Below are 15654 nucleotides of genomic sequence, written 5' to 3' on the forward strand. Positions count from 1 at the left end.
AAAGTTTTTTGGGGGCGGAGGGGACACAAAGGGCTCAGCATGGAGGGGACAGCAGCACGGCCCCGGGACGGGCGTGGGGAGAGCTCCGCGGAACTGCGCGCCTTTCTTCTCCCTTTAACTCTGCGGACGGGAGTGAAGAAGTGAGAGAAAACCCCAAACTTGCTCTGTTGGTGGAGAGTGCAGCAGGAAGAAACAATCCGGGAAAAAAAAAAAAAAAAAAGAAAGAAAAAAAAAAAAGAAAGAAAAAAAAAAAAAAAAAAAAAAGAAAAAAGAAAAAAGAAAAAAAGAGAAAGAAAGCGAAGTGACAAAAGCGAGGCCCACGGACACGGCTGACTTCACCCCGGGGCAGAGCCCATCTCCGTTCCCAAACCCCCACCGGGGCTGGGTGTTCCCCCGGATGGGGGGCGGCACCCGTGGTCACTTTGCGGTGGTTCTCTCGCTCCGCAAAGCGATGCGGGGCTCTGCGGTCTGGTCCCCCCCTCTGCCCCCTCCCGCTCCCAGGCAGCTCCGGCGGCGCGGGGCGGGCAGTGCCTGCGGCCGCGGCCCATTATCCCGCTCCCATTGAGCGCCCTTTCACTCACATGCAAACTCCTTGGCAGAGTCGTTTGTCTCCTCATTGTACTTTATTTAAGAATGCAATGGTTGTCAGCGCTCTTATTCAGTTTCGAGATACTTTATTGATGAGCTTTGACTTTTAGCACTTTTCACATGTCAAGAGAAGTCAAGTGTATGCGGCTACGACTTCATTTCATGCTCCGCGCGTCCGTCCCTCCCTCCCTCCGCCCGGTGCCTCCCGGAATCCCCAGCCCCTCTCCTCCTTCCCACCGCCGTTCCGCCCCGCATCGGGGACTCCCCGCGCCCGCACCCTCCGTCCCCGCACCAGCGGGGCTCTACACCTGCGGGGCGCGGCCGGGGCGGGGCTCCCCGCAGCCCTTCGGCACGTGGGGAGCTGAGCGAAGGGTCCTCCAGGCCCTCTCGAGAGCTCTCCACGCGCTGAGTGCGGCCGGGCCGGGGGAGCTCGGTGCCCCGTTCCGCGCGACGCCCGCCCGCCTGCCCGCCCCCCCGCGGTGTGCCCCATCTCCCCCCGGCAGTCTCTGCCCCCCGCCCCCGGCCAGGCCCCACCTGGGAACGCGCTGCTCCCTCCGCCGCGCCGCGCAGCACCGCTCCGCTCTGCGCATCGCATCGCATCGCGGGGGGCGGCGGGGCCGGGCCGCGGGTGCGGAGCCGGGGCCGGGAGCCGGGCCCATCGCATTCATATGCAAACGGCTGCGCCAATTGAGCCGTGCCGGGCGCGGGGCGGCCAATCGGCGGCGGGGAGGCGATGGCGTCGCTTTGCATAAAGCAATATTTTGTGTGGGAGCGAACGGAGCATTTGCATGTGCGGAGTGATTAGTGGGTTTGAAAAGCGAGCCCCGGCCCGGCCTCATTTCCCGCTCTGGTTAAGGCGCAGGGAGGAAGTGTTTTGCTGGAAGATGATGACAGAGGTCAGGCTGTGCTAATGGGCCAGTGAAGAGCGGTGGAGGCGAGGCAGGAGCGGCCGCATCCATTAGCGCGGGGCCGCCAATCAGAGAGGTGTGCTCCGGCCCCGCTCCGCCGCACACCGCGCCCGCTCCGCGCTGACAGCCACCGCGGTGTCAATCTCTGTCTCCTTCCCAGGACCTCGGCATCGCACCGCCGCCGCAGCCTCAGTGGAGACAAACTATTTTGCGGGCAACTCTTTGGGAGCACGTCAGTGCCCGGCGGTGCGCCCCGTCCTGCTGACAGCAGCGGTGCCGCGGACAGGATATGCCTCTGCGAGGTGAGTCCGCGCCGCTCCCCGCACCGCTCCGCAGCCCGGCGCGGGGCTCCGCTCCCCCCGCTCCCCCTCTCCATCACATTTGCATTCCGCGGAGCTCCCGGCGAACTTTCCGGCCCGCAGCTCGCAAACTTTCTGCTCTTGCGCGGTGCCCTCTGGACGAGCGGCATTGGGATGTTGCGGCCAACGGCATCGCGTTCCGTGGCACCGCCGGGCCGTGCTGGGCCGTGCGGGCCCTGTGCAACTCCGGGCGAGATGGAGAGGGCGGGCGGGCAGCGGCGGTGCCCGGGGGGCCGCTTTGTGCCGCGGGGCTCGGCCGGAGCCGGGATGCCGCTGAGGCAGGGGCTCGGCCGCGTGAGGACCGCTCGGGGGCTCGGGGTTCGGGGGAGAAAGAGGACGGGGAGAGGCACCGCGTAGGCCGAGGCGGCCGGGCCCGAGCGGGGCTGAGCGTGGCCGAAGGGCCGCTAACTCTTCTCGCCACCCCGGGCTCTCCCCGAGCCTCCCCGGGCCCAGCTCTGCGCAGCTCCGACTGCTGCTGTGCCTTGCGGAACCTGCTCCGGTTCTGCTCGTGATCCCCCTCGATGCCGGGCCTGGGAGTCCCCTCTGCTCCAAACCCTTTTGCTTTTTTTTTTTTTCTCTCTCTCTCTCTCTCTCTTTTTTTTTTTTTCCCCCCCTTTTTCTTCTTCTTTTTTTCTCCCCTTTCTTTTTCTTTTTGTCATTATTTCGTAAAGAAGTTGCAAACTTGTCCGCGCAAGCAGCAAAGTTGGTTCTTTTTCCCTCGGGTTCTTTTCCCCTCGTAAAGTGCCATCGGAAAACGTGTGTTTGGCTCTCAGCCGCCCGGAGGTGTCACACCGCGGTCACTTTGGGAAAGTTGTGTCACACCGCGGTCACTTTGGGAAAGTTGGGACAAAGTTTCGTGGGCCGCCCGCACGGGCAGGTGCTGCACGGGGCCAGAGAGCGGCGGCGGCCCCGTCCCGGGGACATAAAATAATCAAAGGGCCTTCGCCCATAAATGTTTACAGCCGCTGACCTTTCCCGGCGCCCCATCACACGGCGATTCGTTTTGAGCTTTTACTCCTTCACCCCGAGAAAGGGAAAGTTTGTCAACCTCACCCCTCGTTGCGTTTCTGAAGAGGGAGAAGGGGAGAAAATATTCCGGAACGTCACCGGATCTGGGCCTGAAGCCCGAGCGGCGAACGGGGCCCGGCCTGCGGGGTTGGGGCCCGCACCGCTCCGCCCCGCACCGCCCCGCACCGCCGCGGGGCTCCCACGTCCGGGCGCTGCCGCGGGGCTGAGCTGTGCGCAGTGCCCCGTCCGCGCTCGGGCTGCGGCCGCTCTGGGGGCACCTCCGGGGCCGGGCGGCTGTTTTCTGCCCTTCTTCCCCAGCGCCGGCTGCGGGTGCCGGCGGCGCGGTAAATATTTACCGGGGAACGTCCGCACGCTGCGAGGAGCGCTCGTTCGGGGCTGCTTCTTGTGGATTTCAGGTTCCTAAAAGCCGCTCCATAAATCGCAGCGTGGCTCGTCCTGAGCGAATCCCGTCGTACGCGGGAAGAGCAAAAATTGATATTTATTATAGGTGCAATAGAACAGCAATGAGTAGGCTTAGAAAAAAAAAAAAAAAAAAAAAAAAAAGCAAAACAAAACAAAACAAAAAAAACGGAGAGAGAAAACGAAGGCTGCGACTATTTCATTATTTTAGCTCTCTTTTTTTTCTTTTCTCTCTTTTTTTTTTTTTTTTTTTTTTTTTTTTTTTTTTTTTTTTTTTAGCTACCCCCGTGAATGGGCTCTTTATTGTAATTGTCCCTCCCCAATTGAGCTCCCCACTGCGCTGTTGTATCTTTTTACAGCCCCGAACAACGCGCACCAGTAACACAATTACCGCCGATATTTATAACGAGAAGAAATCACTGCTCCATTCTCCCCCGCGCCGCGTTCGGATAAATAAATACGCGGGGGGAAGGACGGGAGGGGGGGGAAGCGTAAAAAAATAAATAAATAAGTGTTGGGGGTGCAGATAAAGGGAGGGGGAAGGAGAGGGAGGAAATAACAACAACAAAACCACACGCAAAATAAAATAAAATAAAATAAAATAAAACCGAAAGAAACAGGGAGAAGGGAGGGAAAAAAAAAGAGAGAGAGAAAAGATAAAGAGAGAAAGAAATGAAGAGGAGAGGCTCTCGGGCCGGACCGTGCGGGGCCGCGGGGCGCGTTCGGCCGCGCTTTGTGCGCGCTGCGCCGGGGCTGCGCGGCCGGGAAGGAGCTCCTGCGCCCGGGGTTGGGGTAGCGGAGCAGAATGGAGGCCATTGTTCGCTTTCTGTAGGCTTTGTTCGGCGGCTCTCACCCCCTCCTGTTCGTACTTTTTAAGGCAGTGAGGCGAGGTAGACAGCGTGTGTCACAGTACAGTGCGAAGGGGGAAGATCTAAAGAGGAAAAAAGAAGTTAACCGCGAGGCGCGGAGAAAAAGTTGCGGGGAGAGGGGAAGGGTCGGAGGGAAGGAGGCGAACGGGGAGCGGTGCCGCGCTCGGCTAACGCGCTCCGTCTGCTTTGTCCTAGAGGGCCGCCGGGAGTAGAGGCACGCAGATGTGCGAGCCCCCACGCTGCAGGAGAGGACAGCGCGCCCGGCTTCCAGGCAAGTGGCCGCTCCCCGACGCCTCCCCCCGACGCGCGACTCGCCCCGAGGCCCTCTGCCCCCCAGCCCTCGCCCCGGCCGGGGATATCCCGCGAGTGCGCGCTGCCCCCGACTAACGCGCGTTTCGTTGCCGCAGACCGCTCCAGGCGAGCCCCGCGGGACCCCGCTGCCCCGGCCCACCATGCAGAACAGTAAGTGCCGCGCGGCCCTGCGCGGCGTGTGCGCGCCCGCGCACGGGCGAGGGGCGGACGGGCGGCGGCGCGGCGGGGTGCGCGACCTCGGAAAATCGCGGCGGCGGCGGCGCGAGGTCGGGCGTCCCCACCGCGCCCGGGGCCGGCGGCGTCTCCGATCGGGACGGCGGAACAGATATCATTCGGGTGAAGCCTTTATTTTGTTTAAAGGTCGCGGCGGGCTCTCCAGGCTTTGTGTTAATAACTCCTGGGTGTATATGGTGCCGGGCGTCCAAATTGACACCATATGCTTTCCCATTAGACGGCTGGCCGTACAACACGAGGCGCATAATCATCGCCACTGGGCGAGAGCCGCGCGGCTCTCCAGGGAAATTACCGCGTGATTAAGGCTTAACCTCTTCCGCGAAGCGCCGCGGAGCGCACCCTCAAACCGCGTCCCCGACCCCCCCCCGCCCGACGGGGCGCGCGCGGAGGAGGAGGAGGAGGCGCCGCTCCCCGCGGCCGCTGCGCGCCGGCGTCGGGTCGGGTCGGGGGGCGGCGGCGCGGTGCCTCCCGCCCGGGTGTCACTTCGCATCCATTGCGCGGGGAGCGCGGCCCCTCGGCCGTGTCCTGCACAGCCCCCGGCTGCCTCCGAGCGCGGCCGCCCTCGGAGGGAAAGCGAGCGGAGTTCAATCTCGTCTGAGTGATATCCAAATGCGGACGGAAAGGGTCGTTTTATCATGCTACTATTTGTCGTGACGATGCAATTTTCAAAAGCAGAGGACTGTCATAAAGTGACACGCCTGCCACAAGTGCTCCAACTGATCTTTTCAATTAGCCTTCCATGCATGATCCGGGGCGACTTCCGCCTATTTCCAGAAATTAAGCTCAAACTTGACGTGCAGCTAGTTTTATTTTAAAGACAAATGTCACAGAGGCTCATCATATTTTCCCCCTCTTCTATATTTGGAGCTTATTTATTGCTAAGGAGCCGGGGCTCTCGCAGCCCATTTATCAGGAGGCTCCGACGAGAGGAGAGCGCAGCGAGCGCGGAGCGGCGCTTCTCCAGGGATCCTTCCCCCCGCCGCAGCCCCAGGTCGGCCGCCTCCGAGCAGCTCCGGCGGGCCGAGCCGCGCCGCGCGGGGATGCGGCGGGGACGCTGCAGGGATGCGGGGAGGACGCGGGGACGCGGGGAGGATTTTATTTCATTTTTTTACATTTTCGGGGACGGCAAAGAAAGAAAAAAAAAAAAAGAGAGAGAGAGGGAGAGAGAGAGAAAGCGATCCGAGGAGCCGACCCCAGCGGTGCGCAGCGCAGCCCCGGCGTTGGGCTGCTCTGGGGGTTGCGGGCTTAGAGACGGGCGGTGCGCGGGGCGGGCGGTGCGGGCCGGCGGTACCAGGGCGCTGTGCTTCCCGCAGGTCACAGCGGCGTGAACCAGCTCGGCGGGGTGTTCGTCAACGGGAGGCCGCTGCCCGACTCCACGCGGCAGAAGATCGTGGAACTCGCGCACAGCGGCGCGCGGCCGTGCGACATCTCCCGAATCCTGCAGGTGAAGGCGGCGGCGCGCCCGCTCTTCCCGGCCCTCTGCCCGCTGCCCGCTGCCCCACGGGCGCCCGGGGCCGACCCCGCTCCCACCCACGTTCCAGCCTCATAAATCTGCTGATCGTTGCTGTGTGCGGCCGGACCTCTCGCAGCGTATAGATATTTATATATACCTTTGGAAAATCTCTTTTTTTTCTTTTTTTCTTTTCTTTCTTTTTTTTTTTCTTTTTACTTTCCCCCCCCCCCTCCCCTCCTTTATCCCACCCGGTGGTAACCTGCACTCCTGTTACGGCGAGCTCGCTGTAACAAAACGAACGCACCGCTCGGCGTCATTGCAGCTTCCCTCCTCCCCCTTCCCCCTGTATTTATTTACTATGATTTTGTAAGATCCGTATGCATTTGGCGTGGCTTAGTGGCTTACTCTTATTTTTCCTTTTCCTTTTTTTTTTTTTTTTTTCTTTTTTTTCGGAGGAAATAAAACCAAACCCAAACCGACAAACCCCGATATAATACTAAGGAAGCAAAGGGCTCCATCGCACCCCTCCCGGGAGCCCTGGCCGCACTCGAGCGGCCCCGGGGCGCAGCGCCCGGCCCCGTCCGTGCGGTGACACCGCAGTGCTGAGCTCCGGCATTAGGGCAGGTCTCAGCTGTAGAGCCGGAAGGTTTCCTTATGGAGCCGATTTTTAATATATACATATCTATATATCTATGTATTTTCCTTCCAAACGTTTTTAAAGTAGCACTTTTGTGGAGGGTAGGGCCACGAATGTAATTTTTTTTTTTTTTTAAGAAAAAAAAAAGCCTCTTTCAGTAAGTTCTCATACCATTTAAGGTATATTTTTGTGTTATAGACCCATGCAGATGCAAAAGTCCAAGTGCTGGACAATCAAAACGTAAGCTTGTCATTGTTTAATGCATACTTAAACAATTTGATTTTTGTCTTGAGATTATTAATAATGTGGTTTTCTGTCCGCTTCCCTATCCAGGTGTCGAATGGATGTGTGAGTAAAATTTTGGGCAGGTATTACGAAACTGGCTCCATCAGGCCCAGGGCGATCGGAGGTAGTAAGCCGAGAGTAGCGACTCCCGAAGTTGTAAGCAAAATAGCGCAGTATAAACGAGAGTGCCCCTCCATCTTTGCGTGGGAGATTCGAGACAGATTACTCTCGGAGGGGGTCTGTACCAACGATAACATACCCAGTGTAAGTCCACGAGAGAAACCGCGCTGTGTGCTGTGTGGTGCTGGGTAGCTGTAGCCTCTGCCTCCTTTGTTGTGCTATCAGTGAGCGGAGAGCAGGTTCGCATCATTTGCATGTGGCAGGGTCAGGCGCATTTTTTTTCATACAGAATCTGACAAATGCCTTTAAGCGGCGAGGGGGGGGGGGCAGGAGGGGGGGGTAAAGCGACAAACAACGCGGCCATCCCCAGCGCCCGCACCGCGAGCATCAGCCGCAGCGTCGCTCCGGTGGTGCAGCGCCGGGCTCGGGGCCGGGGCCGGGCGTCGGTGGGCGCGGGGCTGCGGGCGGCTCGGGGGCAGCGCTACCGCCCTACCATTGCCTTCTGTCCTTTGCCTTGCAGGTGTCGTCGATAAACAGAGTCCTCCGCAACCTGGCTAGCGAAAAGCAACAGATGGGTGCCGACGGGATGTACGACAAGCTAAGGATGCTGAACGGGCAGACGGGGACATGGGGCACCCGGCCCGGCTGGTATCCCGGCACCTCGGTACCCGGACAGCCCGCACAAGGTGAGTGCCGTGCGGGTCGGGCGGCTGTGCCCAGCTGTGCCCAGATGTGGTGCCCAGATGTGGCCCCCGGAGGCGGTGCCCAGACGCGGGTGCCCCCGCTCCGGGATCAGCTCCCTGCAAAGGGCGGGCAGCGGTCCCTCCTCGATGGGAACAACTTCGTAAATATAGGAAAGTGTTTATCCTGAAGATTAATAGGTATCGGTCGTAGGAATGACAAGGGGATAATATGAAGGATAATGGGATGCCGCGTTGCCCACTCGGGATGGTTAATGGCCGTGTCTGAGCGCGGCTCTCCGGCCGCGGCCGCTCCCCTCGAGGAGGTGCCCGCACACAACAACCTGCTTTTTGTTTTTGCCCCGCGAGGAAAAAAAAATCGGTAACAGTGTGCAGAATATCTGGTACAAAGGATGTTTCTGTCGCACGCAAGAATTTGTTATGGGAACAATTCTGTCGCTATGTAATTGCTCATTAGAGATCGTTTTGTTTCTCATTAAGGCGACATGAATAAGCGTCTAGTTGAAGGAGACAGCTGTAGAAATGTTCCACAGGAGACCTCTGGACACGATATGGCACCGCTTGCCAATTAGACATGTCAGTTTTAAGAGAAGAAAACAATCTATGAAGGACACCAGAAAGATAGAGCGCGGCCCTCGCTCCCCCCGTCCCCCGCTTTTTTAGCCCACTTTCCCCTCTGCGCCCCGATGCCCCCTCGCAGCCCAGCCAGCGCCCTCCGCACCGCTACCTGCGGGCTGCCCCGGCCCCGCAGCGCCCGGCGGAGCGGTGCGGATCCCCGAGCCCCTGCGGGAGGGGCCTTGCAGAGCTGGAGGGGGCTCAGGGGGACCCCCGGTGCGGATCTGGGGAGCCCAGAATGGAGCGGGGAACGGGGAAGCGAGCGGAGCCGAAGCGAGCGGGACGGCTGCGCGCTGGAATATTCATGCCGCCTCCAGCGTTTTTCCCTTGCAGGGGAATGTTACTGGATTTTAAGAGTCCATTACTCAAAAAGCATAAGGCGAGGTTAGGTCTCAGAGGGGCACAAATATGGTCTCAATCTGATAAACGCCATGCGGCGGTGAATAAAATAATGGATACGCGGGGGCTGACAGAACAAAAAAGAGACATCTCTATCCGGGAGAAACTCTCCAGCGATTTAGCGGGTTTAGGGATCACCGCGACGCTGTTTCTTATCTTTTTTTTTCCCTCCCTCTCTTCTAAGTCTAAAGCCTTCTATAGGATTTAGACACTTTCTCTTTCAACAGATGCTACAATGTTTTGATCCCGGCTCTGTGGCTGAGCGGTGCCGCAATTGGTTCGCTATCTTTTTTTGCTCGTTTTCCGCCTCGCTGAGTACGGCACTGAGAAACCCAGGAATGATTTTATTTCCCAGCGTCTTTTTTTTTTTTTTCCACCCTTTTTTTTTTTTTTTTTTTTTTTTCCAGGAAACAAATCCTATGCCCAGCGTCAGATGGTCTGGCCATAGGATAATAGGGACGGACATTCACTCCCTTTCTTACGGATTAGGTCTGGAAGGTGGAACAGCCCTATTATTGAGATCGCTCCTTTTAGGGCCTTCTTAAAAAAAACAACAACAACAACAAAAAAAGGCAGCGGAGGGGCTCCCGGAGAGAGGAGACGTCTTAATTGTCCGCGCGGGTGTGCGGGCGGCCCGAGAGCCGCGGTGGGACCCAGCGGCCGCCCGGCCCGGCCCGGGGGCAGCAGCGCTCGGGTAGCGGGGCGCGGGGCGCGGGGCGGACAGTGATGGATGAGGGCGGTGGCGGAGGTGAGGCTGCCGCCCCCGGGCCGGGCGGGCGGCCCCCGGCGCTGCCACCAGCGCTTGGCAGGGCGGCGGCCCCGCCGCGACGGCGCGGCCCGGGCGGGGCGGCTTTGTGTGCCCTGAAAGGCAGCCCCCGGCTATTCACCCGCCGGCGGCCGCCTCAATGGGGCTGCGGCCGCCCATATGGTGGCCGCTGCGGTTGAATCCCCGTGTTTAAATGGGGGAGAAAGTGCGGGTTTTAAAACATTTCAAAGTGGTTGAAAGGGTCCCACCAGATCCCGGCACAATTCCCCCCGCGCTTTGAAGGCCGGGGCCATTGTGAGCCGATTAGAAATGATATTGCTTGAAAGTCGATTTCCCACAATATTTCAAGGGTGTCGCGGGAGCGTCGCGACGCGTTCGTGCCGTAACTTTGCGGCTGGAACGATTAGCATTCGGCGGCCCCCGCGCCCCTTCTCCGCTTCCCCTTGGACGCCGCGGAGCGCCGCTCGGAGCGGGGCCGGCACAGGGACCGGGTCTGTGGCCGCGCTGCCCGCAGCCTTGCGGGGCCGCCCCGCGCCGGGAGCGCCCGGGGAGAGCCGTGCCAGGCGCTCAGCTGCGCTCCGCTCGGCCGCGAGCTCCTCGCTGCCGTTCCTTTGAAAATTACATGTTAAAATTTTCAAAGAAATCTTACTTTTCTCTAGTGCGCCGCGTTTACAAAGAATGGACGGTCCTTTTATCTAAATATAAAATTCCATTTTCGGCAATTATAGCCTGTTCTTGGTGATGATATAATTACAGCTGTGCTCAGTAATAGGTGTCAAGGCGATGCACACTCATACAATAGTTGAATAAAACTGCAGAACAATGCAGGCACTTCTAAATTCACAACCTTTAAAATGAAATTGACTGTGCAGAATTCAAATAAAAACGGGATAAATATTTTTTAAAAAAGATTACAAGCTTGGTTTGGTTCCTTAATAGCATTTTCTGCAAACCTATCAACATCTAATTGATTAGATGGGAATTACTGATTATAGATAATCCGAAATACCGAACATCGCTCTTTTAAATACAGCAATAGGTAAACGCGTCGGGCGGGCAGAGGGGGCCGCCCCGGTGCTTTGGCAGCGACCGGATATCGAGTCCCTACCAGTGGAGAGGGCTTTTAGGCAGGTTTTATCCCGGAGGAAAAATAACATGGAATATAGAGAGGGCGGTTGTAATTCTCCGTTCGGAACGCTTACGGGAGCGCGGGGAGATGCAGCATCCCTGTGTTAGTGGTGTCATCAGGGCCACACCACTGCCGTACCCCAGATTGTTTTAGGAGGGGGGTCAGCTGCTCAGCCCCTGCTCTGCTAGAGCTCCTCCCGGTGTCGCCGTCTCACCTCCGCGCTCTCCTTCCCGCAGACGGCTGCCCGCAGCAGGAGGGAGGAGGGGAGAACACCAACTCCATCAGCTCCAATGGGGAAGATTCCGACGAGGCCCAGATGAGACTTCAGCTGAAAAGGAAGCTGCAGAGAAATAGGACATCCTTTACCCAAGAGCAAATCGAAGCCCTTGAGAAAGGTGAGCGACATTTTGCTGCTGCAGCAGTAGGAGAGAAAGGCAAGAGACACCCTGGCTGCGTTAGGAGCTGAGCAGATTCCTGGCATTCACATGCCTTATAGAGATACAGACAGCTCTGAGGCCCCTGGCTCCTTCCATGCCATTTCATTCTGACCCCCATCGATGGCTGCGGAGAACAGAAAGGGCAGCGCGGGGCTCAGTGCAGTGCTGCACCCCAGGCTGACCTCCTCCTTCTGGGTGGTGATGGGGCAGGGTACTGGGTAGCAGCATGTCAGGGTGCTGGATGCTGGCAGGACAGGGTGCTGGGTGCCAGCACCATGCTTGCTCCCCATCCCCAGTTCTGCTGCTGCCCAGGGCTGGCAGCCGGTGCCCTTTTCCCCAGCCGTGGCCGGCTCTCTGCCCAGATTTCCTGTCGTCATTCAGCCACGTGCCACTCAGCTTCTTGGTCATGGGGTCAGGGTGACATGGGAGCTCCTCACAGGGGTAAGAAGATCATGCCCAGCCCCAACCCCACCATGCCTGACAGCCTGGGGTCCTTCCCAGCACACATTTATGCAGAGAGCTCTGTGCTGTCTCACAGTACTGACTTGCAGGCACTGAGGGTGCGGCTGTGCCACAAGGCTGGGACCTGACCATCAGCCACATTCGTTCTCTACAACTCACATGGCAATACTTCTCCTTGCAGAGTTTGAGAGAACCCACTATCCCGATGTGTTTGCGAGAGAGCGACTAGCTGCTAAAATAGATTTGCCTGAAGCAAGGATACAGGTATGGAGCTGCCACGTAACTTTCCGCCGTTATCATTCTTCCTTTAACCACTGTAATTTGTTATGAGTGGCTTCTTGAAGCCGAGTGTAACGCCGGGTGTTCGCCCATCTCCTCCATCAGGAAGTAGCAGCAGATGGGCTTGGCTTTGCTGTGCTGTGGGGCAGCTCTGTGCTGGCCCTGGGTGACCCGGGGAGCCACGTGCCCTTGCCCCACCAGGCCACTCACGCCTCAAACGCTGTGCTTCCAGGTGTGGTTTTCTAACAGAAGGGCCAAGTGGAGAAGGGAGGAGAAGCTGCGGAACCAGCGGAGACAAGCCAGCAACACTCCCAGCCACATCCCCATCAGCAGTAGTTTCAGCACAAGCGTTTACCAGCCGATCCCACAGCCGACCACCCCCGGTAATGCAGCCAACCCGCCCGCGTGAAGCCATCCTCGGGACACCGAGACCATGGGACTGTGCCGCCGAGCGCGATCGTGGTTAAACTAATGTCTCCATCTATCTGTCTATTCTATTATAGTTTCCTCTTTCACATCAGGTTCCATGTTGGGCAGGACAGACACGGCGCTCACAAACACGTACAGCGCATTGCCACCCATGCCCAGCTTCACCATGGCCAACAACCTGCCTATGCAAGTAAGCACAGCGCCGCGGAGAGGGCATCGCGCTCGGATGAGCGCTTTGCTGGGATTTCAGGAGAGAAAGGTCCTCAAAACGGTTGGCGGTTGGATGGCTCGAGGGTTGGACTAGATGGTCTTAATGGTCTCTTCCAACCTTACAATCACGAGGTCTGGTGTGAGGAGCCCCATTTCAGACAAGAACGCCCGCCCTGAGGTTAAGGCACGGCAGCGGGGCCGCGTGCTGTCGGAGCGCTCCGCTGCGGGAGGGACGCGCGTGAGGGACACCTGAGCGAGGGAAGGGAGGGTGCGATTAGCATCAGTGGTTCTGCCAGCTAAGCCAGAATTGCAAGAGCTGTCAATCCTCATGCCTGAAAGCATTAGCTGATCACCAGCTGGGTGAGGAAGAAATCTATTCCTTTGGGGTCCGTTTCTATAGACCTTTCAGATGCAAAATTCCTCCTTTTTTAATGGTGGGGTTGGCCTAGGAAGGTGCTGGCCAATTACGGGAGCTGTGCAGCTTTGTCTGAGGCACGCAGCATTGACCACTGCTGGAGACGGGCGAGCCGATTAGAGAGCCTGACTCCTTCGCCGCGGCAATTACCATGTTACTAATTGCTGAACCAAAATTAACCAAATAAAGTTAGAGTCTCTCAAGTTCAGGGAAAGGAATTGCGTCGGTTAAGCCCTTATTTCACGATATTGGAGGCGGGCAGCATGGCTGACAAAGGATCAAAGAGGGCTCTGGGCAGGGCTGTGGCCCCACTGGGCCTCCCCAGCTCCCGTAGCCTCCTGACGGCCACCTCTGGGTGAGGATGGTCTCCGTGGCCGTGTTGTGCCGTCGGTACCTTTGGGTGGAGGGAATGCTTGAGGACATGCCGAGACTCTGAGCCCCAGGGCTGCCCCACATCTAACTCTGCTCTGTCCTCGCAGCCCCCAGTACCCAGCCAGACCTCCTCCTACTCTTGCATGCTGCCCACCAGCCCGTCGGTGAACGGCCGGAGCTATGACACCTACACCCCTCCGCACATGCAGACACACATGAATAGCCAGCCCATGGGCACCTCTGGCACCACTTCCACAGGTGAGCGAGCAGGCCCTGCTGGGAAGGGGTGGGAGGTGCTGGGTTACTGAGGCCATGCCCATAGCGGGGTGGTGGGAGGCTTCTGGGGGGGCCCTAGCCTTGCACAGACCTTGGTGTGGCTGAGCACAGCAGCACTCACTGGGTGTGAGGCATTGGCACAGCCGTGCTCACTGCAAAGTGAAGCGTGTGCAGGGCTGAGCACGTCACTGCCATGACTGCACCAAAGGATGCTGCTTGCCAGGGCTCTGTTATCTAACAGGAAGGTAACTGTGGGATTACTGACCTCTGCTAATAAAGCACGACAGGGTAAAAGGTTGTCAGCATCACTGGGAGCAACAGAGGAACATTTAAAAACTAGGAATGCTCGGTGTATTTCGGGCTGAGTTCCCAGTGGATAGCATCGAGCTGGGGCTCTGCCACTTACCTCAAACACAACAGTTTAGACATAACAGCTCGGCTAGATGCACACAGGCTTTGAAAGCATATCTTCCCCCAGCCCAATCCCGCAGGCTGGTGCATACAAAACTTCATACGAACCTGAAATGGGTGAGCAAAAATAGTGCTATGTATAGAAAAGCTAAAATATCCATTTTCCCACTCAATTTCCAGGTCTCATTTCCCCTGGAGTGTCAGTTCCAGTTCAAGTTCCTGGCAGTGAACCTGATATGTCTCAGTACTGGCCAAGATTACAGTAAAACATGTGTTAATTCCGTAAATGACTATATGGACAACAGTTGGATGTTCAGCAGTATTTTCTAAAGGAAGAATGGCTCTCAGAGTACTTCTGTACTGCAACTGTGCCCTACGCTGTAACACATGGAAAAGACTCTAACATGGACCTTTGTACACTGAAGGCGTTATATCGGTTGGAACAAATCTTCATTTTGGTATCCAAACTTTTATTCATTTTGGTGTATTATTTGTAAATGGGCATTTGTATGTTATAATGAAAAAAAAAAAAAGAACAATGTAGACTGGATGGATGTTTGATCTGTGTTGGTCATGAAGTTGTTTTAAGAAAAAAAAAAGAAAAGAAAAGAAAAAAAAAAAAAGAAGCCATGATCAACAAGCTTTGCCACGAATTTAAGAGTTTTATCAAGATATATCGAATACTTCTACCAATCTGTTCATAGATTATGGATTGACGTTCCAAGTTTGTATCATTCCATTGCATATAATTAAACCTGGAACAATACGCACTAGATTTATGTAAGAAAAATATCTGTTGGTATTTCCAAAGGTTGTTAACAGATGAAGCTATGTGCAAACAAGGGTTAAGAGAGAACTTCGACGGAGAAAAGAGTTTGATAGATAAAAGGTAGATTGTGTCTTCGATATAATCCAATTTGTTTTATGTCAAAATGTAAGTATTTGTCTTCCCTAGAAATCTCCCAGAATGATTTCTATAATAAAGTTAATTTCATTTATATTTGACAAGAATATTCTATAGATGTTTTATACACATTTTCATGCATCATACGTTTCTTTTTGGTCGGCAAAAGTTAATTGTTCTTAGATATAGTTGTACTACTGTTCACAGTCCAATCATTTTTGTGCATCTAGAATTCATTCCTAATCAATTAAAAGTGCTTGCAAGAGTTTTAAACTTAAGTGTTTTGAAGTTGTTCACAACTACATATCAGAATTAACCATTGTTGATTGTAAAAACCATGCCAAAGCCTTTGTATTTCCTTTATTATACTATTTTCTTTTTAACCTTATAGTGTGGTGTTGCAAATTTTGTTACTGTGCTAGGTCAACCTCACTCAGTTTAATGTCGAGCCTATTTTCCGCTTGCAGTCAGGAGGGTTCTCACGAACCTCTGGCACCTCCAGCAGCCCGTAATTGGGGCTGATGGAAAGAGGATGCGTTCTCGTCTCTTAACTGCATTCAGGGAGCAGGAGGCTGCGGGTTTAGCCTGCGTTTCTGGGCTGCTCTCAAGGAACGGCAGAGCTGAGCTGGGCTCCCGGCCGGCAGCTCGAGCCGCGC

At 56.3% G+C, this 15654-nt stretch overlaps 1 protein-coding gene across 8 annotated transcripts; it reads left to right on the forward strand.

The window, feature by feature from the left end:
- The first annotated feature begins 1460 nt into the window (after nt 1-1460).
- On the forward strand, nt 1461-14633 carry PAX6 (paired box 6). Of its 8 annotated transcripts, none has more exons than XM_048948053.1 (13): nt 1461-1798; nt 4348-4423; nt 4560-4614; nt 6012-6142; nt 6987-7028; nt 7122-7337; nt 7714-7879; nt 11040-11198; nt 11884-11966; nt 12214-12364; nt 12485-12600; nt 13515-13665; nt 14275-14633. In XM_048948053.1, the coding sequence occupies exons 3-13, from the start codon at nt 4605-4607 to the stop codon at nt 14358-14360; spliced, it is 1311 nt and encodes a 436-aa protein (XP_048804010.1). In that variant the 5' UTR covers nt 1461-1798; nt 4348-4423; nt 4560-4604; the 3' UTR covers nt 14361-14633. The 8 variants fall into 8 exon arrangements, with proteins under 8 accessions (XP_048804010.1, XP_048804011.1, XP_048804014.1 ...); XM_048948054.1 differs by having other exon boundaries at nt 12503-12600; XM_048948057.1 differs by having other exon boundaries at nt 7122-7136.
- Nucleotides 14634-15654: the final 1021 nt, after the last annotated feature.

Source organism: Lagopus muta, chromosome 6 (assembly GCF_023343835.1).
Source record: "Lagopus muta isolate bLagMut1 chromosome 6, bLagMut1 primary, whole genome shotgun sequence".
Classification (NCBI taxonomy): Eukaryota; Metazoa; Chordata; class Aves; order Galliformes; family Phasianidae; genus Lagopus; species Lagopus muta.